The sequence below is a fragment of the Bidens hawaiensis genome, unplaced genomic scaffold, assembly GCF_021521415.1.
Source record: "Bidens hawaiensis isolate Kalapana, Puna unplaced genomic scaffold, B.hawaiensis_p1.1 tig00038052_1, whole genome shotgun sequence".
In the NCBI taxonomy this organism is placed as follows: domain Eukaryota; kingdom Viridiplantae; phylum Streptophyta; class Magnoliopsida; order Asterales; family Asteraceae; genus Bidens; species Bidens hawaiensis.
This window is the reverse complement of record NW_027496658.1, coordinates 39,594-65,476: the sequence shown is the minus strand read 5'-3', so window position 1 is coordinate 65,476 and position 25,883 is coordinate 39,594. Positions and strand designations below refer to the sequence as shown.

The following is a 25,883-nucleotide window of genomic DNA, read 5'->3' as shown; positions in this document are numbered from 1 at the left end:
ATATACACTTAATTGGCTACCTCTATATTTTCAGTTTTTTGGGTGTAAAGTAGCTTGCCTTTCATGGACATAGAACAACAATACAAACACACATTTGGACAAAAATGGCAACGGCAAATTATCGCCACCGGAGCTCCAAGTTTGTCATCGGAGGAGGCAGAGATGGTGGCGGAGATGATGGACTCCGATGGTGATGGATTGTTGAGCTTTGAAGATTTGGTTAAAGTGGTTGAAGGTGCAAATGAAGAAGAGAAAGTGAATGACTTAAAGATGGCTTTTAAGATGTATGAACAAGTAGAAGGTTGTGGCTGTATAACTCCTAAAAGTACGTTTGAGGAGAACGCTTAGTAGACTGGGAGAGTCGTGAACAGTGCGAGTTGATGATCGCAAATTAAGTTTGACCTCGATGGCAATGGTGTTGTTGATTTTAACGAGTTTCATGACATGATGGTTTGCGCGTGACTTGTTACACATGAGTTGACACAAATTGATTAACCGTATACCAAAAATGTATTGATTGGTTGCATACATGTTATGAGTGTTAGTGACCGAGATGCATTGATTAATTCGTTCTTCTCCAGATAATTGTTTTTTCCGTTAGGGCATATATAGTATATCTTCGTTATTTGTATGTTTTGTATATATGAATTAACTTGTCGATCATGCTAGGTTTCGTATTTTAATACTTTTCTTAATCGCATATTAAATCACCTTTAGGCATTTCGTTTGTATATGAAGACATTAATAATAAAAGAACGGATATGTTCTTTCCCATTTAAACGAAGTAATTTTTTGTTTTTGTATATTACAAACCAAATGATTTCGCTAATATATATATATATATATATATATATATATATATAGGGGTCAACCATCACACTGGTTAGTATGAAACGTTACAACTCTTGTAAAAGAGCACAACATATATATATATATATATATGTGTCTACCAAAAGTGCTTGCAGTTATTTGTCATATATATCAGTACTTAGCAATCTCAATAGAAAAAACATGTTATGCTTGGAATATACCACTGAACATAGTTATCGCAGAGTTAAGTTAGTACTTCTCAATAGCAACTAATACATACATAGTTGCTGCTGTTGATTAGTTGTCACCAATATCATTTCCTACTAATTAGTGTACGTTCATATAATATTGTACTTTTAACCAACCATGCAAATCCGAAATATTTTCAATGAAGGTTCTATAATTAGTCAATGCACGTGCCATGGGTCAGCCATTTAGACCCCGACAGATCGAGGTGCTGCCCTTGAACCTTCATAGAGGTAGCATTCATAGCTACAAATAATTTAGATTTTGGAGGTATTGGTCCTCTAGATCGAACCTTCTGACGTTGAATCTACTCACACCACCCTTTAAATAAATTAATAACTTATTGAGTGAGATTCTAGAGAAGTTCGAAGAGGCACGCTTACTTGACATCTAAGTAGATATATATACGCTAGTTTTATAATTATATGCCACATATGTATCAACTTAACTTATGTATGTTGAAATAATTTATTAATATTATCCTAGAAAAGTCTTAAAGGTATTGTTGATGAGGAACGTACTGTTTATTAATGAAAAAGTCAACATTGATTGTCTCAACATATATATATACAAGGGATCAAAGTTGCTGGTGATGAAGTCTATTTGGTAAGTATTTGGAAAACTCTTGTATGTGTATAGTTGAAGAACTACTGCTGATACCATATATAGTTTGTAGGATCGATAGTTTTCAACGTAAATCTGATAAGAACATGAATTTCTCAGTGATTTGAATTTAGGGTTATACTAGTATGTCACACAATAACACAAATAATAGATATATATATATATATGCTATACTTTTAATCTAAATTAAACTAACAGATATATATATATATATATATATATATATATATATATATATATATATGTGGACAATGCCGCCTATTGGAGGATAAATAATGTGATTTAGATGGTCTTGATTGTTGAATATTATAGGCATGTGGTATTGTGGTAAAGACAACAGCAGGTTCTAGTTCAAAGTAGCTAGTCAAAATAATACTACAAAATATGAAATAGTGAATACTGGTTATTTGAATGTTAAAAGAGTTGATGGTATCATTTTTATTCTACTGATGATTGTGTTATCAGTTTGATTTGCTAATAGGCAGTTAATGGACAACAAACAGAAAATTGTTAAAACTAATTAGCCTGGTTAAAAACTTAAAACCATTATTTGGCAGTTAAGTGATTGCGGGCAATTGGTTTTGTAAAAATGGTACGTTATGGGTGACCTTAATAATCTTGATTTGAACAAGTTTGAACTTTGGAGGCCTAAGGCATCTTTCTTGGATATGGATCATATTATCAAATGGAAGGTAAAAGATCTAAGCATGGATTTGTTTTCAATGTGCGTATGGTTTTGTATTGTTTTCTTACTTTACATTCATTAAGAATATATAATTTCATAGATAATAACTTTGATTTTATTGTATTCTCAATTGGACCAAATATGTCCCAGTTTGAGAAATTGTATTGTTTGGTATGTCCAATCGGGCCGTATTCAGTTAATTGGAATAAAATTTGGGTCGCGATTTCATTTCTTATTGTATAGGGTCCAATAGAATTTGTTGGTTCGGGCCTTCGATGTCTATCCTAATGATAAAAATCCAGGGTGAGCTAATGCCTACTATTTTGTATTCTTTCATTCTTTTTCTAATAAAAGTTGCTGAGGCATCGTCTCCATTACCGAACACAACTTAAAAGACAAACATACAACTACGTGCATGGTTTTCTTAATTTCGATATGACATACAAACACGAACATGATTTCAACTAGAAATGAACCAGAAATGATTAAAGTTGAACAAGTTAGTCAAGATGGACGAACACATCTATAAACGCCGGGTTGACTTGCGTTCCTACTACATAAAATTACAATTGAAAATTTTAATGTTATTGTTATATAAGAATTTCATTTGTACTTTAAAATATTGTAGAATTATATTGATTTGAACCATATGCTAAACTACCATTTTTTGGTATCAGGGTTAATTCTGACGCTATAGTTTTATTCAGACTTCAAACGCGCAATAGGCCCTCATAACGCAAACTCAAGTTTAACTAGAGCATGATTCTAAGATTGTCTTGATCTTGGCCCAGAAAGGCACAAAACTTCAAATATGTTTAGTCGTAAAAGTTAATAACAAACGTTAACCATATGTCACTAATGAAGGAATCTACATATAACTTAAACAAGGCAATGACTTGTTTTAGCAACTGCAGTAACATCCAAACAGACATTTGGCAAGTGGTTTTATGTCAAAAAATCAACAGCAGTAGAGCAGGCGGTGTTATAGAGTTGAGCAAGCTAATCAAACGCGAACACAAAGCACCACTCGACTAAGTTTACTACCCAGGTTTTGCAAAACTTACGTCCATCTTGACTTATTCGGACACTCATTTAACTTACCCTCACAAATGAACTGACCCTAATAAGCTTAACACCCTATCCTAACATGTTAACTGTTTTAACAATCACTTTCCATCAACATAATGAATCACTTTCATTAAAACTATTTTTACGGTCGTCTCCAAATATTTTAGTTATCAATCTCAAAACTATATCATGAGTACATTTAATTAAGTAAATTCTTCACAAATATGAGGAACAAGATACATTGGCTGTTATGTGGAAGTACCAAACATAGTCAACAACCCAAGCCAGTTTGGACTAAACCAAACCATGTGGGTTTCGTGTTAGGTTCAGAAACTCACACCCTACACAGTACCTAACATAGTTTGCAAATCATAAAAAAAAAGAGAGGAAATTAAAACACATACATTTAATCTGTTTAAATCATAAAGTACATTAGGAGTGCATGTATAGAAGATTCAAAGCAAATCAGACAGTAACATATATATTCAAGACATCAACGAGAACGCATATATAGTAAATGTGTTGCTCACGCATCAATCATTTGGAAAGCTTGTTGCTTGTATATGCTTCAGCAAGTTTTTTGCACTTGTTCACACTTGTTCTCAGTAGGGATATAACTTGAGCTGGTTCTGGAGCTCCAAATACTGAACTGCCAGCAACAATGCAGTTTGCGCCTGCAGCAGCTGCTGTGTCAATAGTTGAAGGCCCTAAACCCCCATCTACCTGCATCCCAAATTAAACAGGTTTCAATGTACAAGTATGACTATGTTCAAACATGTAGATACAATTAACGTTCCATGTATGAAACAACTTACCTCTATATCAAGTGTTGGGTACTTTTCTCTCAGCTTGCGTACCTAAAACCAAATTAAGAAATAATAAAAACCAATTAAAAAAACCCAAATGGAAAATTTAGAAAAGTTTCCAAAAACACGGCTCGTGTACCTTGTTCATCATATCAGGCATGAACTTTTGCCCACCAAATCCAGGTTCCACAGTCATAACAAGAACCATTTCAACAGGATTTTCACCTTCAACCTATAAACTAGAGCAAATAAAATAATAATAATAATAATAGACTGAAGAAAAATATTTTGTGAACAGATGATGATAAGATACCAGTGGAAACACTTCCTCAACAGGTGTTCGGGGCTTTAACGCCACACCAGGTCGCATTCCCTTGGACTTGATTCGTTTAACAAGTTCTTGCCAGTTATCTGCAACAAGTAACTGTTTTGAGTAAAACCAAAATATGAACAGGGCAATGCAAGTAACATATAAACATAATAATTCATAATCCCACCTTTGGACACCTCAACATGAAACGTGAAACCGGAAGCACCCGCTTTTCCAAACTGATCAACATAATCAAGAGGATTTGTGACCATAAGATGGCAGTCCAGATATGCACTGCACAAGAACAAATAATAATCTCATTGCCATAAAGCTAAGGTCAAAACTTGAACACGGGAAAAACTGAATAGGAACAGAGCATTTACTTGGTATGCTTTCTCAAACTCTCGATCACCGGGGCGCCAATTGTAAGATTTGGGACAAAATGGCTGCATAAAATGTTATGTATGGCGTGCGTGTTATACAACTGCTAGTTTCTGATAAATACGCAGAACAGGGAGAATAACAGAAGAGCTTTAGCAAAGTCTGGAACATACCCATCCTGCATATTAACATCAATCTATCAGTGACAATTATAAGAATAAATTCAATGAAAAGTGCCAGGGTTGTCATTTTTTATCCGCAACCCGAAACCTGACCCGAATAACTATTAACCCGGACCCAAAAGTACCTATACTCATGTAACCCGAACCCAAATCTAACAAACCAGAATCCGACCCATAGTAATTCAAGTTGAGTACCGAGTACTTTGTGAAAGCATGAATATAAATCTAGAATTAATAGTGAAAGCAACAATTAATTAATTAATAATGAATTTGATGAGTAGCCACCATGATGTCCATGTGAAGCCAGTCGGCACCAAAGATGAGCATGCGTTGAGCTTCTGATGCCAAATTCGCCAAGTCCGACGACAGCATCGATCTTCGCTGATACCATTTTTTCCAACTCCGGCGGTAGGGTTTTGTGATCGGAGATCCGAGTATTATTATTATTATTATTATTATTATTATTATTATTATTATTATTATTATTATGAGTTTTGGTTGAAATAGACGACAGCCGACCAAATGCCCTACGATTGCTGCTGATGATGATCTGACCTACTGCTGCTACTCTCCTCATCATGTTTCTTCATTTTATTCTCTTCTATTTACTCATATATTATTACTTTACTTTTTATTCGTGTGACATCAAATCAAATGGGTGACATTCTGATCATGCAATATGTTCAACACATAAATAAATCGACTCTCAGTAGGAACTGTGCATTAGCGAAGAGCCATCGTGAATATTTTTTAGGTTGAATGCGAAAAGAAATCGGTCTTAAATTAGTTGAGTAATTGGGTTTAAACACTAAAGAATACATACTATTTAAATATTGATATAATCTTACTTTTTAAAAAAAAATTAGGGTCTATCGGGGTGTCGGGTCGGGGTTGGTCGACCATCCGGCCCTGCCTCATAGCCGGCCTTGCATTAGTGATAACCTAATTGACAATGACAACTTCGAGTAATGGCAACTCATCCATCTAAAAGAGTTCAATGGTTTAACTAGTCAAACCGTTGATGGTTATAACCTCCGACAGTCATACACTTTCACGAGGAATTGCAATGTTTTATTATGTTGGTTTTCCACACATACAAGGACGGTCTTTGGTCTAATTTCCAGTACGTTTTAGAACAAAACTTGCATACTTGTTAGTTGTTATTGGTTTTATTTTGAGTGATAAGAATAAAGATGTGGAGTACAACTGATACGATCATATTATTATATTATATTAATAAGTTTATATTATTATTAGTATTATTATTTAAGTTTATCTTTTATTTAGTTTTCTTATTGTATTATAATTAGGTTTCCTTATTGCTTATCTTTTCAAATTATTATGTCTTTGTTTTCATATATATTGTAATCTTGTTTGAGAAAAAGAATAAGAAAGAATTATTATTTTGGGTTTATTTTCTCTTCTTCTCTTGTATTCTTGAGAGATTGACGGTTGTCTCGAATAAACCGTAACAATTGGTGCTTTCATTGAGATCCTAAGCCTAGATGGCTTTGGAAGAACTCTTGTGGGAGCATCCACAATTACCTCGTTTCACTGGATCTAATCCTGCTATATGGATCTCTCAAGCTGAACGATATTTTCTCTTTTACGCGATCTATGGCGACGAGCGATTTCCCTATGTCATTGAATCCTTCGATGATGAACCATTCTAGTGGTTCAATGGTTGGCTTCGGAGTTCAGACTTCCTCACCTGGGATGATTTCACTATAGCAATGCTTACTCAATTCCACGTTAGTTCCATCAATGTAATGGCCAAGTCTGATAATGAAACCATTGTTAATGAGGAAGTTACTCAAGGATTGGGGGATGTGATCTTAGGTGGGCATGCGACTGGTAAATATAAGCAACAAAGTGGTAATTTGATAGTTAATAAAGATCCCATTATTTACAACATTACAATTAGCTTGTTGGCGCTGGCACCGTTAAAAGGTGCAACAAGACAATCTGTATTGCACCCCTTGAGGTGGTCCGTTGACATTGATCCAAATAACACCGAAAGACTCGAATGGTGGCCATCGTGGTGCATCGTTGATTACGCCCCGTATGCATGTGTACGACTTGAGTGGCGACCGCCATGGCAACGACATTCCGTCCTTGAGGACAAGGACGATTTCAAGGGGTCGGGATTTGATACGATCCTATTATTATATTATATTAATAAGTTTATATTATTATTATTATTATTATTTTTTAAGTTTATCTTTTATTTAGTTTCCTTATTGTATTATAATTAGGTTTTCTTATTGTTTATCTTTTCCAATTATTATGTCTTTGTTTTCATATATATTGTAATCTTGTTTAAGAAAAAAGAGGAAGAAAGAATTATTATTTTGAGTTTATTTTCTCTTCTTCTCTTGTATTCTTGGGAGATTGACGGTTGTCTCGAATAAACCGTAACAATAGCTAAATTACTTTAATATGAGTATAATCAATCTACGATTCAAAAGACTTATATAAGTTATTCAAAGCTACAAAACCTGCGTTATCATCAACATATCTGATGCATACTAACTTGGGCAGAAGATGATGGTTCTTAAGGTTAGAAACTTACAATTTTGCGACCATTTTGTTAGTGATTTTTATATGTTAACTCCAAGCTTGAAGGGCAAGAACTAGTCAGTGGATTGCAAAAATAATTCCAACAATGAAACATAGGAGAACATCGTTTTAGTCACATAAGTATTATTTTTCCTATGAACCCACTTATTTCAATGAATATGACTATCCAGAACATCTTGATAGTCGCTTATAGTTAGGTAAGGTAGATAGGTTACCAGCTGAAAAGTATCCTTTTTGACCAAGATTTTCTCTCTAAATATCTTGTGTAACATGCATGTTTGAATTTGAACCCTTTAAAGCTCAATAGCCATGTTGAAATCAGAATCTTGGCATGGTTTGGCCTATAGGCAAGAACCGTCAAGCATTTCCAACAATTGATAATTAATAACATTTTATTATTGCATGCCTGGCCCTAAAATATATATAGACCAAGTGAAGTGTAACTAACAAAAAGCCTTCCTAATGTCACGTATTTTCATTGTCACCATCTTGTTTTTTAAACAAGCTACAAAAGGTATGTTTTAACCATATACAAACATAAAAGGTTCTAGGCTAAATGATATCCGTATAAGATATGATTTCTGGAAAATCATTATTACCATCACATTCAAAGTTTTCAACCTAAAACGTTTATAGTTGATTCAAAACACCAAGGCTAATGATTTATTGACGAGGATTTGATTTTGAACTTCCATTTTGTGATTAAACCAAAACTCCACCGCACAACAAACACAACCCACATACACACCGGGTTTTTCGTTTTTCTTTCTATGATGTGTATTTGTATACATGGTTTCCTAATATATTCCAGGTTAATAAGTCTCATATTGACCTAAACTAATTTTTTTCAACTTTTCTGAATCATGGAATCATCCGACCTAAAGAATTATTTACCCAAATATCACCCAAAGTTTGGTTTTATTATAACGTTAATCCATCAACATTTTTATAAATCATCTCTCATTCATCTCAGTGTTATGTGTATTAAATTTCATAATATAAGAGGCTCGATTTGACACTCGTTGATCTAAGTTGACATTGCCTAGCTAACACGTTCAGCTTGTAGGGTCATACGAGTTGAATTACATCATTATTTGACTATTTAGTATTTATCCTAAGTTTATAAATATTCTATCATTATTATGTTAGTATTAATATTATTACGATAGTTTTTTACCTTATCATTCTCTTGTAACACCTCTTTGTTTAAAGAGGTGAAAACCTTTAATCAAATTATATGAAAATATACAAGTTCAGTCATAAACTGTTACTTTATCAGCCACTTGTTAACTAACTTAAAAAGGTATCATAATTCGAAACCGTTGCTTATTTTTTATGTTTTCTTTACGTGTTTTTTATTCAATTTACGTATCCTTGGTAATTTACACCTCAAAATATGTGTTGTGAATATGTTAAATTTAAAATCCACTTGTTAATTTGTAAAGAAACATAAAATACAAGTCTTTGCTTTAAAGTGATTCGAAGACGTGAAGATGGTATGGGAATGCGACCGACTCTTAATTAGTAGTTATTACATAAACTCGACTTAATCAGGCATCATGTAGTGGCGTTGATAGCCGAAAGACAAGGGTACATGCACCGATCAGCCGGTCCCGATGATTGAGTGTTATGTGCCTTATGTCCAAGGCTTGATGCAAAACTACTATCGAGCCGGGGGTCTCACCGGAAGCAGCCTCTCTATCCTTATGGGGTAGAGGTAAGGCTGTCTACATCTTACCCTCCTCAGACCCTACCATAGCTTTGCTATTGGTGGGATATACTGAGTACGATGATGATGATGATGATGATGATGATGATACATAAACTCGACGTTGGGGTTGGGTTGGGGTGGGGGGGGGGGGAAATGTATTATACCTATACTAGTAAAAAAATTGTATATTTGATATTTGAATAACATCGTAAAGACGACAGAAAGCAGAAATGCATACTATAGCTGTAAATTCTGTAAATTTTGACACTTAACCGGACCTTAAAAACTGAAACCTAATGACGTTTCATGAATCCATCACCACCCCTTCACGATGGCATATATTAGCAAAGGGCGATAAGAGCGTAAGAGGATAACGGCGAAGTTAGCTGCTACAAGAGTTGATTAGCTATATTTGTTAGCTAGTTTTAGCACCCCCTCCCCCTTTTCACATAATTTTGTTTTGATTTAATACACATATATTAGTTTGTTATGTTCACTATATTTTTTAACATTTGGGCTATTTCAATTGAGATATGCATGTTTTTTATATTTTAAAACAAACAAACATGAACACAAATATTTGTCTTATGAAAAATGGGTGGTTGATGTAGGTGACGCTGATGGTTGATGCATGAGAGGGGAGTTTGACGATGGTGGGTGGTAATCGTCAAGTTAACCGGTGATGAAGAATATGTAGAGGAAATAAATTAAATTAGGGTTAAATGATGAAAGAGTTTCACAAATAAATTAGATGTTATAATCTGTTTAAGAGCTATCAAGGTTTGGAAGACCTATGACCCATGAACTGTTGTTTGATGATTACGAGATTATTTCACAAATAAATGAGATGTCACAACTTATTATAACATAAATACATAAATGGTTTCAAACGGGTTAAATCAGTGTGATGGCTTAGAAGATGCAGGGAGCAACCCAAAACGTCTTTAGACAATTATATATGAGGATAGATAGATTTAAGTGTCATGTGACATGCACATGTTTAGCAAGACGGATTAAAGAATATTTTTTTGGGTAGATGATTAGCTACGTTGATTACTATGGATATTTTAAAATTAATAAAAACTAAAGTTCACAAATAATAAAGCTTTTTCAGATTGGCGTGGAGTCCAGGTTCGTTTTCATTGTCTTAATTATTATAATACTAAAATGTCTTGTTCATGGTGTTTGATAACCAACCTCGACTACGAAATAATTGGCATCTACAATAATAAAATATTAAACCGGTAATTGTTGGTTACCCACACATAAAAGTGGCATATTCATGCCGTTAGCATGATGGGTGACGAAAATGATATATATTTTTAGAGCTTAAACTCTACTGGTACGTAGGTAGTTATCCAAATATATATTTAGGTAGCGTTTGGTTTAGAATGTTAGAATGAGTGACGAAATGGAATATACTATTACGGTGGAATGTAAAAAAATGGTGTTTGTTTGGTAAATTAAATAAAACACTCGTTACCAAGTCCATTTCATTTCTCTTATAAAATACATCAATTTCACTCCATCTACACCCTTAATATTACTTTCATTCACTCTCTCACATTACATCACCTTCACCATCTTCCCACCACAACCCTACGTTACCCTCACCACCTTCCCACCGCCGCAGCCATGACCGACCGCCACCACCACCACCACCGCCTTTGCCCATGCCACCACCGCCAACCACCTCCGGCAACCGTCACCTACCACCGTCACCCACTACAATCGTCGCAGCCAACCGCCACACCTAGCCGCCCACCACCACCATTGGCCATCGCCAACCACTATCCACCACTGCCACCACCACCACCCACCACCCACCATCGTCGTCACTCGCCATTAATTTTATTTGTTTTACTTTCATTCCATTTTCGCGTGGTAACCAAACATAACAATTGAATGGGATTGATCAATTCCATTCTTTTATTTATTTCATTACCTCATTCATTCCAATCCATTTTCTATTTTATTATCTCATATCAAACAGACCGAGTATATTAAATTACAATCTCCATAAGTGAAACTTGAGCAGAGCACATGCTCCTTTATTAGACGAGCTTTTATGAGTCGCACTCAAGTAATTGCTACAAAGCCGTTTACCACTTTAGTTTTAATATAAAATAAGTTGTTTAAATGAAAAATAAAATCACTCGTTATGTAAGGTTAAGTTTGGTATGGGGTAATGGAATGAGCGATAACGGGAATGGAATCATATCGTTACCATTCCATTGAGATGTTTGGTTACCATGTGAGAATGAAATAAATTATTATTTTGTATTGTTTGGTACGCTAGTATAAGCCAGAATAAAATACAAAATGGGAGTGAGTGGTGGTGGTGGGCGGTGGCAAGCAGTAATGGTGGTGAGTGATGGTGGTAATGGACACCAGTTGTGATAGGCAGAATCGGGGAGCGATGGTTGGTGGCGATGGGTGGATAGGTGGTGGTGACAGGCTATGGTGGCGGTGATAGTCGGGGGCGATAGTAGGTGGTGGTGGGCGGGTTAATGATGGTGGTAGGTGGTTGGTGGTGGTGGAGGCGACAATGGCGGTGGTGGCGGCGATGAGAGGGTAATGGGTTTAATGAAATTCGTATAATTTCATTCCACCTCTCACTTTTGCATATTAGATTGAGAAATCTGCAATTTGCCTCCCTAGGTTATATCGTCGCTGGATGGATTGACCACTGAAAAAGAATTTGCGAACTTTGACTCCTTGTGTTTCTCCGGCGGGTTCTTTTGACTCCTACTGTCAGTTGACCGTCAGTTGACTGTTGCGATTTTAGTAATAATACCAACATATTAAGGGTATTTTAGTAATCTTCTTCTAATAAATAATAAATATAATAATAATAGTAATAATAATATAATAATATAATAATAAAAATAATAATAATAATCATCATAGCAGCAGCTACGTTATATAAATATTAATATTGATATTATCATTTACTAATATCAATATGTTACATTATCATAACTATTAATATGTTATATTTATATAACAACACCAGCAGCTGCAGTTCATCTTCCTAATCATCATCACTAGTTCATCTTCATCATCATCAACCTCAAACCTCAGTTCATCTTCATCATCATTAACCTCAAATCCTCAAACCCACCACCAAGTAATCCCTCTTACTCTCATCATCTTCATCATCAGTTTCATAACAATTAATTGAATCTCACAAATCCTCAAACCCTAGATTTCATCACTCAAACCCTCAAATCTCTCAAATCCCACCACCAATCGCTTCAATATTTCAACCACCGCACCCATAAATCATTCCGATCAAAACCCCTAACCTCCGGCACCACGCCACCGGCACGGCAGCCATCGTCGCCATGGATTTTGGCCATCTCGTTTTTCCGGTCACGGCAGCCACCGCCAAGGCACCTACGCTCGTGGCTTCATCGACCTTCTGCAACGCCACCACCACGGCATCCATGGAAGCCACCACCCCCGTCGCAACCCCACCCCAGTCGCACCCGTTTCTCCGGTCGCCGGTCGTAAAAGATTCCGTCGGAGTGATTGCAAATGGTACTTTGATTCCGATCTATAAATTCAGAGAGAAGAATATTGATTTATATCTTAATTTTTTTGTTTTTCTATTTCAAAAAATTAATTAATAATTATTAATTCTTGTGTCATATTTGTTGTTATTGGATTTTTGGATGAATATTGATATTTAGATCTTATATGTTTTGTAAATCTGGAGATGATAATAAACTTGTGATGATGATGATGTGTTAATAAAATCTGGAGATGATGATGATGATGATGATGATAAACCTTTAATGAAGTTATAAAGTGGTAATATATATTTCATATTATATAGTTATAAGAAATATTAGTATAGTTTAATTGGTTAGTGTTAAACCGTGGGTCGGGGGTTCGAACCCCACCCTTTACACGATATTTTGGTATTTACTTTTAGGATTAATTATAGGCTCAGGGGTAAAACGGTAATTTCAACGTTTTTTGGTCAGTCAACTCACGGTCAACTGACGGCAAGGAGACAGACTGACCGCCCAAATTTCACAGTGGTCCACAGTTTGCAAAATCTTTTTCAGGGGTTAACCCATCGCGCGACGATATAAACCAGGGAGACAAAATGCAGATTTCTTTATTATATTTTATGCTCCACTTGTGGCTTAGTGGAGTAGTGGTAGAAGGCTTGGGTTTTCCTGTGAAGACTCAAGTTCGAATCTCACTTGTGTCGTTTTTGAGTGAATATTGATAATGAAAGATTTGAGCTATGCCTTGTGCGAAGGTTGTCAGTTCGAAACCTGAGCCCACCCGGGTTTTCGTCCCACCATGTGTTGCGTCAGAGAGTTTTGCTCTTGTGGTGACACAACGACTGTCAGGTGGCAGTCACCGGTGATTTCCAAGGGTAACGCAGAAGCCAAAATTCTGAAGGCAGCGTGAGCCCGGTTAAGAAAACATAGTCTGGCCACAGTGGAGCATTGAGATTCTCCAAATTTGAAGAGTGCGGTAACCTAAATACAAGAAAGTCGTCGTTAAAAAAAAAGATGTTACCTAAGATTTTTATACAATAATTTAAATACTTATTTCGAATTTCTTCTTTTGAAGTTAATAAATTTGTTGAAGGTTGCTCTAGGAGTCCCATTGTTTATTGCATAAAACAGAATAAAAAGTTTGTACCAAGTTAGGAATGTGAGATGATTGGTCATAATTATACTGAAAGAAGCAGCTGGGTGTTTCAGCATGTGTCTGCGGTTTAGACCCGGGTTTGCCGCGCCATCCACATGCCTTTGGCTACGCCCACTCCTATCACATGTCTTAACTTCATTTTATCGATTTAAACGTTCTATAATATCATATCATATCATATTCTTTTAATCTATAAATTGTTTTTATTTTATTAATAACCATCACAAAGAATTATAAAAGTATATCATTTGATCAAAATATTAAAATAAAACTATAAAACTCTTTAAAATATTATTAATAACTAATAGTATGATATACATCATTTTAGTTTAAATGAAAGATAATACCATTTCATCTCAATTATGTATAAGTTATATGTGTGACGGTAAACGCTAACATACAGTTTACAACTCCTCACAAGTTAGAATTTTGGAAAGAAGTTAAAACATAAAAATGCTATATGAGCATTCATGTAACTTAATTTATGTTTGTAATATAACAATAACACTACAATTTGAAAACCTTTAATTATGATTTATAAAATATCTTCGTACTTTATAACTATTAAAAACAACAAAAAGAATCTATATTAAGTCATATAAAAGGGAAAACTCGGTGCACGGAACTTCCACATGTGTGGGATCTAAGGGGTATCGAGCTAACTCGGGCCTGATAAACACATTCTTAATATGCAATTCTATAAAAATACTGTAACTCATGACGTTAAAGTCAAACTACAACGACTGTATGGTTGTAGGTGTTCAAGTAATCACATTTCAAGTTACTCAAGCACACGTGTCAAGTTATTTTAATTATATGATTCTACGCCTGAATCTAAATTTAAATTAATATGATTAAAACTAATTAAAAATGATATTTAAGCAGACGGGTCAAGTTATTTGAATTATATGATTCTACGTCTGGATCTAAATTTAAATTAATATGATTAAAATTAATTAAAAAATTATATTTTTCACTTTAAAAATCTCATATTATACATAACTTAAACTTGATATGAAGATAACAAATTCGATTCGAAATTCAATCTAAAGTAACTTGAAGTTGATTCAAAATCAAAAATCAAATTCGAATTCAGATTGAAAATTACATTAAATCGAAATTCGAGTTTTTCGAGTTTAATAAAGATAATAATACCTACTTATAAATTCACCCAAACTATATTAAGGTGTACATAATCTATCTATTCTAATAAAAAAATACCACTTTGTGCCACTTGTCACCCTCTCAGCTCTCTTCACCTTTTAAAACCCATTTTTCATATATGGTTTTTTTCTCGGATCCCAAGTGGGTCTTGCCCGACTCAACTATTGATTTTCTGATATGTTATAACCTGTTTGTTTTCACTCAACACAATCGTAACCCTCCCTAATTAGAAGCCCCATGTCATCATGGTAGAACAGATTTCGTTTTCTTTTATTTTTAATTTTAGGGTTAATTTGATCCTTCATTTCGGGATTGTGGTAGTGGATTGAAGGCGATAGGAGATTAAGGTGATTTAAACGTGATTATACTTCTTCGATTTCCTTGTCTGTTATTTCAATTTCCTTAATTTTAGGTCTGCTTTTTCAATTTTGTGAAGAAACTATAATAATTGCATTTGATTCTACCATTAAACTCATCCCGATTAGAGCCTGTAGTCTATAGACCTAATTCATGGCAAATGATTTTTTTTCATATGTTTTCATGTTGTTTCATGTTAAAGTGATTTTCTTTGGGTAAGTTTTTTAGATGTGAGATTTATTAAGGTATGTTAAAGCATTCTTATCCAACCCTCTTATTTTATGGGAGTGAGGTTTTTGTAATTTAGAGAGTGATTTAGGGTGTTGTGAGTAAGAGTTTTTATATTTTAGAAAACGCATGGTCAGATTACAAATATGATTGTTTTCAGCTTTTAGAAAATGCAATAAGCTTATTAAATACTGATAATATTAGGTTTATAGCATCCAAGGCCGGCCCTATAAGGTTGACGGGTAAAGCTAGGGCTTTACGCCCCCAAAATTATGAGGCCTTGTATAGAAAAAATAAGAAAACAAAATTATAAATATAATGTATATTATTTTAATTTTAGTGCTTCAGATGTATTTAGGGGTGCAAACGAGCCAAGCTCGGCTCGTTTAACTTACACAGAGCTCGAGCTCGAGCTCGGCTCGTTTCGAGCTCTATTTTCAAAGCTCGAGCTCGGCTCGTTTATTATTTATCAATTATTTTTTTATATAATTATAATTATTTTATATATTTTTTATATTATAATTTTATTTATAAAAGAATATATATTATTTAGTTATTTTTATTTATTTTTTCATAACATTATATTTATTAATTAATAATTATTAAATATATATTTTTAAAAAATTATATAAATGGCAGGCTCGTTTAGGCTCGCGAGCCGGCTCGAGCTCGATAAGTAAAGCTCGGGCTCGTTTATTAAACGAGCTGATTTTTAGGCTCGAGCTCGGGCTCGGGCTCGATAAAGCTCGGCTAGATCGAGCTTTTTAACGAGCCGATCTCGAGTAGCTCGCGAGCAGCTCGGCTCATTTGCACCCCTAGATGTATTACTTTACTATTCTGAGTGGTAGAGTGGTGAACTGTGGTTGTGGTTGTGAATGGTTAAGTTCGAAACCCAGGAGCTACGTGTATTTTTTATTTTTGCATGTAAAGCCAATGTTGGACTATCTAATTTAAATTTCGGCTCAAATACGTATCCAGTTTCATTAATTTCTAATTCTTACTTGCAATGCTATTCTACAAATGTCTTGTCAATTAATTTATTTCTTGAGGTAGTTATCTTTTATTTTTTTTTCTCATGCTAGACTCATGCATTTTTTTTCCTTTGCTTAAGTTTTGCATATTCATGTAGTCATGCATTTCTCTCTTCCTTTTCTTTTTCCCTACATTACTGGTTGCTAACTTTTGTATCCAGAGTTATTGAACAAAACTTGTGCTGATATTTTTATCAGCAAATTACTTTTATTTCATAGTTGGGAGTGAAAAAATATGCTTGGATTGTGGTATATAGCTAATGGATCAAATTTTATTAATCAAATAAAGATAATGCAAAAGGCCCCTGATTTTTTACTTTGCTTTAGGCCACCTAAATAGTTGGGCCATCAGTGATAGCATCTTCTTTCTTACCACATAGAATAAATCCAATACAGGCTTTGATATGTAAAATAGAATAAATCAATTCAGTGGTGGCGGCTAACTTGACCCGTAAATTTGTTTAGGCTTTGATGCTAAATCAAAAATAGGAGATTGAAGAGGCTAGAAAGTCTTTGACCAAAGCCAATTTTAGGAATGACCCTTAACAATACATGATAATTGTCACCCTTCTTATCTTTGTTCCCATTTATAGAATAACTTAACCCTTAACAATATATAAGAATTGTGTTGTTTATTGTCTTTCGCTTAATAGTTACCACTTTAAAATTTCATCAATTATCCATGTAATACACGAGCCTCAAACTAATAATGTAATATACAAAATAATAATATCTTAAAAGTCATATCAAGACTACATAACAAAAATAGACACACTTGTAAAATCAACTTCAATAAAATGGGGACCAATGTCTCTTTGTTAATAGTTGATTAATAATAATAATAAAAACAAACAACAACAACTACCCTTTTAATCAAATCATCTCCATTTCATTTCCTCTCGATTTTGTCACACTTGGGGTTCTATTCTCATCCTAATTCTACTCAAAACCGTTTTTTCTTTTCTTTATCAATATCTTATTATTCTCCTTCTTCTTATCTTAAACGTAACGCTAAATCACACCATTCATTCATTCATTCATTCATACTTTATTACTCTTGCTCTCATTTCCTTCATCAATTTCTTCTTCATGGGTGGTTGCGTTTCAAATCACCAGAAGCCTTCTGCGATGAAGGTGACGGGGTTATTTGCACCATCTAATAATGATGTACACAACATTAATGGCGATCTTGCTGCTTGTTCTCCCGCCAAATCCACCACTGCTTTTAAAGATTTTGGTATAAATTTCGTTCCTTTGATCTTGATTTGATATGGGTTTTGTTTGATTTCATCTGGGTCGGTGTGATCTTGGTGGGTTATGGTAAATAATATTTGCATATTCTGATCAATCAAGAAAATGGTTTTGTTTATTGTTACTGTCATTCATATCTCAAATATATATTTTTTAATAAGTTTTGTTCTTGACATAATTAATGGGATTAGATTTGATATCTGTGTTTACTTTTTTATTTCCCTGTTTAAGATGCTTTGATCTTAATTATTTTGTTTATTTTAAGAAAACGTTATGTACTGCTTGTGGATTACAAAATAGATTTGTTGACTTCTTATTTTCTATGATCTTGAAATATTTTGTAAAGTTTAAAGCACTATTTAATTACATCTTTGTACTGTTTCATTCTTAAGTTAAAGTTACTAATTCTATCTTGATTTGCTGGTCTTGTTCGGTGGTGTTAATAAATTGACTAGAAAACAAAAACTTGAATAGGAATCAGTGGAAACTTAGTGGTGAAGAATGGCCCACAGATACATTTTGTCATGATCAATGATTAATAGTTACAAGTTATCTTTAGTTCATTATTCATCCCTCTTTTCTTGACCTTTACCATGGAATAATAATACACATAATAATAGTTAATAAAGTAACAAACAATGCATGAAACACATTGTTTATTATTTTATTCTTGATGTCACATTCCAGGTAGTAAAGATGAAACATTTTTTGACACACAAGCATGGTTAGATTCAGATTGTGACGATGATTTCATGAGCGTTAAAGGCGGTAAGTTGCGCTTAATCACAAATTATGTTATTAAATTTAAATCTAAATGAGTGGTGGCTAATATGCAGAATTCACCCCATCACGAGGCAATACACCGGTCCACCATAACTTCTCTGCAGGCAATAATAAACCTCCTGTTGCGGTTTCCCCTAGTCAACCGTCTCCAAATGGTCAGGAAAAGAAAATGAGACTTTCTGATCTTTTCAAAGATAATTTAAGAGGAAACTATGATTCAGACAATGATGAAGATGATGGTGAGGCAGTGAAAAGTGGCGGTGATGTGACAGAAAACGGTGGTCATGTGTTAAAGACGAAGAGGGAGAGGTTTGGCAGTTGTTTTCCAAGTTTAATTTCTAGTCGTAGCTCATCGATGAATGGAAGGAAGATGATGAGCCCAAACCCTGTTGCGGTTTGATGAGTTAGGCGTTTGCCGTCGGGTTGAATGTATAGTAAAGGTGATTATGTAAAGGCGAATAACTTGTGTTGAGGTTGATTATTTAAGATATACAAAAAGTGTATGTTTTCTGCAGGAAATATGTATTTCAAGATTTTTGTTATTTTGAGTGTTCAATAATAGTCTTAATTATGATATGGATATTTATTAACTCTGGCTTGTTTTTGAGTTGAGGTGTAGAAAATGTAAAAGTGACTACACTCATATTGGGCCAAGAAAAGAAGACTTCCGCCCAACTCCTACATGAGACATACTTTTGATATAAATATGCTTAGGTGAGTCAACTCATATGTTTGAGATGTATGGGCATGCATCATCGGCATAATGTTGTTTTGTGTCTTCTTCATCTTACGCGTTATGGCGGTATGGTTGTATGCAAATTTCTGACATAATCATGGGTCATTCATCAATTCATGTACATTGTCTTTAGACTGTTTGATTAAAAGTCGTTACAGAGTAGAGTAAAAAAAACAAGATTTGATGTAGTGTGTATAGAACAAGATGATATAAAGAGTCTTGTTCATATCCACACATACAGAAACGCCTAAATTTCAAGCCTAGGGCGTGATTCGTTATGCAAGTATGAACATAACTGAAATGATCTAACTCAATGAAGCAATTAGCAAAGTTATATTGAAACCAGAAAAATAGAAAATTGTTCAAATTTTGTTAGAATTACATCACTGTGTTTTCTTCCTTACATAACCAAATTCCAACCAGTGTTCTTACAATTTAGGGGTGACGATTCAAAAAATGGCCTACAACATCCTAAATTTTAATGCAATAACAACAAATTAACGTTTGTGACTTGCTGACATATACTGGTTTTAAATAATGTGAACCTTGCACTAAAATGCCAAAAAAAATATCAATATTAGTGTAGGTCTGTAGGAAGTTTAAATTAAAATTCTGTGCCCAAGGTATAATATTAAATTGGACTTGAAGGCCCAATTGTGTTTGTTTTGATCCAAATTCAAAAACTCATGGAAATAAGATCATACTTTTAGTTTTAGCAACATTAACATAAGAACAGATATGTGTCCTAATTACAAATTTGGCTTATATAAATTATTGGTCAAATTCGATCAAATTTGACTTGAATGAGATTTTGGGTAAAATTGTATTTCAATAACATTAATTGATGAGACTTAACTATAATCTTATTGGAATTGGGTTAAATCAAAATATGTGGTTGAATTGTGGAAATTTTGATTTTTGATTTAAAAAAAATATATATGTTTGTTGTAAGAATAGACTTCAAATGCAAAATTGGTGAATCAAGTAGTCTAGTTGGAAAATGTTGAATTGTTGATTTCGATGGCCATCTTAGGTGGTGTTTGGGATTTCTTATTAGAAATCTCCTTTTGGCAATTTTAATTTTTGGTAGAAGTTAATAGTTTAGAAGGTGTTTGATAACCCATAAGTTATTTTAGATTTTAACTTCTTAGATAGTGTAAAAATAAGGTTTTTGAAAAGTTAAGAAATTCCAACTTCATGAACTTCGAGTTTGGTGAGGATGAGTATTACCCATTACACCCTTCTCAACTACAATCCTAAACAATTTTAAAAAGGGAAAAAAACAACTTAAAAAAGTCTTTTTTTTTGTCATTTTACATTAATAAGGTAAGTCAACATTTTTTTTAAAACAACTGTAAGGCCAATAATTACGATATCAATATGGCGAAACTCGTATTATATATTTATGTCAAGCGATTACTTATAGTTGGCGTGAATTCCGGATCCGAGACGAGAATTTCGGTGCACACGTTTAACTTCAACGGGAGAAAACTTCTAAAACGTTATTGTTTAGCTATAAATAGAGACTATGTTGTCTTTGTTTGTGTGTGTTTTTCTAGAGTGTAAACCACCACCCAAGGGGAGCTCACATTGGGTGGGATCAGTTCCTTTAATATTATCACTCTTTTATTACCGATTACTTAGTTGTTCACTATCCTTTATATTATTTTTTGTGTTTACTTTGTTCGATCGTTTGTTTATACCGCACCCGTCTCGATCATTTATCAAGAACAAAATCCGTTCGTTTGTCCGATTTCAGGACCTACAACAACTTATTGACTTATTGCTTAAAGGTTAATTCAAACACTTTTTTGAAAACTCATTTTCAAAAAGTCATATGTTAAAAGTTCTTTTTACAAGAAGTTCTTTTGGACTTGAATAAGGAATCCTAAACACACCCTTAGATTCTTAGTTAATGGTGTTTAGCATTTAAAGTGCAAATGGAAATAATGAAGCTTAAATTTGTAAGTTTTGTACCCACGACTCCACGAGTAGGCTTGGGTTATGCATTGGGTCAGGAAATATAAATTCATGCCCATGTGTTTAACACAAATGGAGTCGAATAGAAGCCCATAGTTGAATTAGATTAGTTAAAGAGTTTGTCTAGTAATATAATTGATTGAACTAGCTGTTAGGTAAATTGGTTAAAAGTGTGTTTGGTTCACAAAAAAGAGAGCCGTTAATGGTTTATAGAGTCTTTTAATGATTAAGTTTCAGAGGCATGCTGAATGATTCAACATCAAATGCTACATCTCAATGATTCAGCACAAGACGTGCACCTTAATGAGATTTTGGAAGTCAATATAGCTGGCCATGATTTCCATTTGGTAATTGAAGAGTTATTTTGCTTGTCCCTAGTGTTATTGGAAGGATGTCCCAAAAACACTTTCATAGTTTCATGTAAGCACATATTTAATTTTTGTGATTGTATGTGACCATTTAATTTTTTTTATATAGTTAACATTTACTAATTAAGTATATATATGTTTAGTCCCATTTCTGGTGACATCCCAACCTAGATGGAGCGATCTACAATAGATGGACCATAGCCATTGGCAAACAGTACCACGATGCCACGTGCCAATACGCAACAAGAATTGCATAAGCCAGAGATGGCTGGACTAATTTTGTGCCTTTGATGCTTGACTTAATCATTATCAGATCATACCCTCCGTATTCAATATCCTAGGTTGATTGGGAATAGATGATCGACATAGTACGCATGAATTGCTTATCTTTTTAGACCATTTGTACATTTTGTACTAATTTGGTGGTAATTTTTTTTAAACGTACAGGACACTGAGAAGTGGAAGACGAAGTCGAAGTCCGACAAGAAATAAACCTGACACATAGTACGAGGTATTCTTCACGACACATTAGGGGTCTGATACCAATCCCGGAAGAACATAGTAAGTCTTTTTGTTTTAAAACTTCTTTCATATTTGTATTTGTTTAATAATTAATTATTTAAACTACATTTGTAGAAAAAGTAAGGGGTCAGAACCACCTTTGATTGAAGTATTCAAGAAAACTCACACAACGAAGAGTGAACATGATGGGTCATCCAAGTCGTTTTCGCTGTGCGCGGGCTATTGGCCTGTAGTAACATCTTTTAAAATAAAAAGTAATATTTCTTATTTTATTGCAAATACCCTTTTATACAATTAGCGCATTCTCTCATTTTTATCAGGCCTCTACAAACATATGAAAAAGGTAAATGACAAAAAAAAAGTATTAACCATGAGAGCAGAGTGTCAGAGAATGTACGTTATTGGTGTTCCAGGGACTTCCAGTACGTGGAAATGTACGTTCCTCAACCCTCTTAATAGGTATGTAACACGTTTACAAGTTAATTTCCAAAATGGGACATGATAATATAATTATCATTAATTTAGAACATTGAGATAAGATTAATTGTTTTATAAACGTTTTGATTCGAATTAGTAACTTAAGTATGCTTGTCTTATGATAATCTAGGGATTGTGTTTGATTATATGACTGTGTTCAGTTGTATCTTGGTTATGTATATATTCATAATTTTCATATAAACAATTTATGAAAGTGTCGACGACAAACTATCATTTATTTGATGTTTGGAGTTTGTCACCGCTGAAGCACGACTTGAACAAGCGAAACAAAAGAACAAGAGATGCTATGGCAACTCAAATCACACGTTAATCAAGTGATGCATGATCGACCACAAGACCCAAGACGACCCTGAGACCCAACATCACCCCAAGACCCCAACCCCAATACTCGGAACTTATATTATGTTATTATTTTCTGGAAAAGTTATGATAAATAAATTCTAAATTCTTTATTGGGACAAAGTTCTCTTAAAATCCGTCTATAATATTGTGCCAGACAAGTCATCAGAGAAAACTTGTGGCTCACCGAAAAAGGTGCGATGTACGCTAGAGATTAACTATTGGTAATCTATTTTTGAAGTTTCCTTTGTAAATATTCCTAGGTACTGCTATCCCTCTGTGATCCATCGGTAACCAAACTACCCAAGCGAATATTACTGATCTCGTATCACCAAGGGAATCTCGTCGCTAACCATTTTCATCAAAGGATTTTTGAGAAAAGATACTAAATTGTTTAGTAGTATTGATTACCTAAAGAATGTATATTGTCACCGAAGACTAGGAAGTAGGAACCTCGTTTAATCAATAAAATGTTTCTTTTGATCGTCACACACTTGCATGTACAATCGTTCCATAGTGCTTAGGTAATGGAGGTCGCTTTCGTACCATTTTATGTACTATAGACAATAGTACACACATCCCATGCATAGAGAAAGTACACAATTTTTGAAAGAGAAAGTACTCGAGGTTTGTGATATTAATATTATATATCTTGCTCCCATTGTATGGAACTTTGGTTGCATGGCATCTTTCTCTAAGGGTATAACAAATCGGGTGCATTAACCCCAATCGCATACCTGACCGGTATGGCCACTGCGACTGGTGTTGCTGCTGCCAATTTTTTTGTTGATGAGGAATGAACAAATGCATTTTCCATTTTATATGCAGTTGACATTCAGCTAATTAAAAAAAAATTATACTTGTCCCATGTTACTATGATATTCATATGAAATTAATGTGGGTGCAAACTGAAATTAATTTAATGTAACTAACTCGATATTTTTTTCTTTTTATCATATGCTTTCAGGTAAATGAAGATTCTTCAACGTAAGAACTAAAGTTGCAATCATTACTTCATTTTCTTGATAATAAAGTTAACGAAAAGCAACACCAAATTCAATTATGATAAGTTTCGAAGCCAAGCAAACTCTAAAAAAGTACATAAAAGATTTTGCTTTGATCACAATTAATTTATCCACCTGTCTATAGATTGTTAGATTAAACCTAACAAATAACATAAATTAATATCTTTGAATAATGAAATTACAACTATACCATCAACGACAACACATGTCAGTACTACTATTCCAACAAACCAAACCCAGGGACAAAGTTGTAAAACAAGGTTACGATATGATATGTATTTACATTTGGTCCAACGTTGTAGTGTGCGTGTATATATACACATACATACCACGTTTGGTTTCATACACACAAAAATCATTCGATCAAAAAAAAAAGGGAGAAAAACGCATATACCATGTTAGTGTTCGTGGGTTGTGTTGGAATGTTGCTAATGATATCCACACAAGGATCCGCCGAGCAACATGTCGTTGGCGGGAAGCAAGGGTGGGACGAATCCACGGACTTTGACTCTTGGGCTACCGGTCAAACTTTTAAGGTCGGCGACACACTTGGTAAGCTACCACACTTTGTAATACATGGTAATGCTATAGCTACACCACCCTATGTGCACTCACACCATCGAACAACCGTTCACAAAATATCATATGACCGTTTGGACTTTGGACATAAAAAAGTCAACTTTTAAAAATTATTAATTGGTCAGGCTAGCCATCAGCATTCGACACAATAGACAATTAAACTTTGAATCTTTTTTTTATCAAAATGGTTGTCCGACCTCTATCCGGACAGCCATTCTAAAGCCATTCTAACTACAGACGGTTTTGAAACTTTTTTGTCAAAGTGGTCTACATCTATCTTAACAGTCATTTGAAATGATGTAGGATTTGATTTCTGTGTGTGAATAGTTAGCCTCATATTTATAAAAAAAATGAGTGAATTTAGAGACAAGTTTTTAATATTGTTAACATGAATATTTATTGGATCTTTTTTGCTAGTATTCAAATATAGTCCACTTCATACCGTTGCTGAGCTCGCAGCGAGAGCGAATACGAGAGTTGCAATGTGGAATCGGCTACGAACTCGATGAGTGATGGCAACAGTGTGGTGAAGTTAACAAAGGTGGGTACGAGGTACTTTGCATGTGGTACGGCTGGACACTGCGGACAGGGTATGAAGTTGAAGGTCACTACGGTCTCTGCTTCTTCAGACTCATCGCCTTCATCTTCCTCGTCGCCATCTTCATCATCTACAACACCTGCTTCAACTTCAACTTCAACTTCGGGTGCGACTAATTATTGTGTTTCTGGATCGTTTGCTTTTGCGGCCGCGTTTATGGTCCCGGTGAACATGTTGTGGTAAACGGAAAAAACGTCATGATATCATATAAGGTTTTACGGATTTATTATTTATAGGTATTGAGTTGTTGAAGAGGAATAGGTTGAGCCATGATGTTCTTCGCTTTATTCATTTTGTTGTGGAATTCATATTGTTCATTTTGTACACTTTAAGAATAAATAAAA

The 25,883-nt window shown here is 34.2% G+C and overlaps 1 protein-coding gene and 2 pseudogenes across 3 annotated transcripts; 2 read left to right on the top strand and 1 right to left on the bottom strand.

Moving 5' to 3' along the window:
• Positions 1–3,889: 3,889 nt before the first annotated feature.
• Positions 3,890–5,692, bottom strand: LOC143589932 (ribulose-phosphate 3-epimerase, cytoplasmic isoform-like; annotated as a pseudogene). Its single transcript, XR_013145374.1, has 8 exons — positions 5,398–5,692; positions 5,104–5,108; positions 4,933–4,995; positions 4,737–4,843; positions 4,553–4,650; positions 4,379–4,471; positions 4,249–4,290; positions 3,890–4,156 (listed from the first exon to the last, which is right to left on the bottom strand). The product of XR_013145374.1 is annotated as a ribulose-phosphate 3-epimerase, cytoplasmic isoform-like (transcript).
• A 12,033-nt stretch (positions 5,693–17,725) lies between these two features.
• On the top strand, positions 17,726–19,468 carry LOC143589931 (uncharacterized). Its single transcript, XM_077070550.1, has 3 exons — positions 17,726–18,097; positions 18,799–18,879; positions 18,948–19,468. The coding sequence occupies exons 1-3, from the start codon at positions 17,950–17,952 to the stop codon at positions 19,292–19,294; spliced, it is 576 nt and encodes a 191-aa protein (XP_076926665.1). The 5' UTR covers positions 17,726–17,949; the 3' UTR covers positions 19,295–19,468.
• Positions 19,469–24,694: 5,226 nt separating this feature from the next.
• On the top strand, positions 24,695–25,883 carry LOC143589930 (basic blue protein-like; annotated as a pseudogene). The gene is made up of 2 exons (XR_013145373.1): positions 24,695–24,914; positions 25,359–25,883. The product of XR_013145373.1 is annotated as a basic blue protein-like (transcript).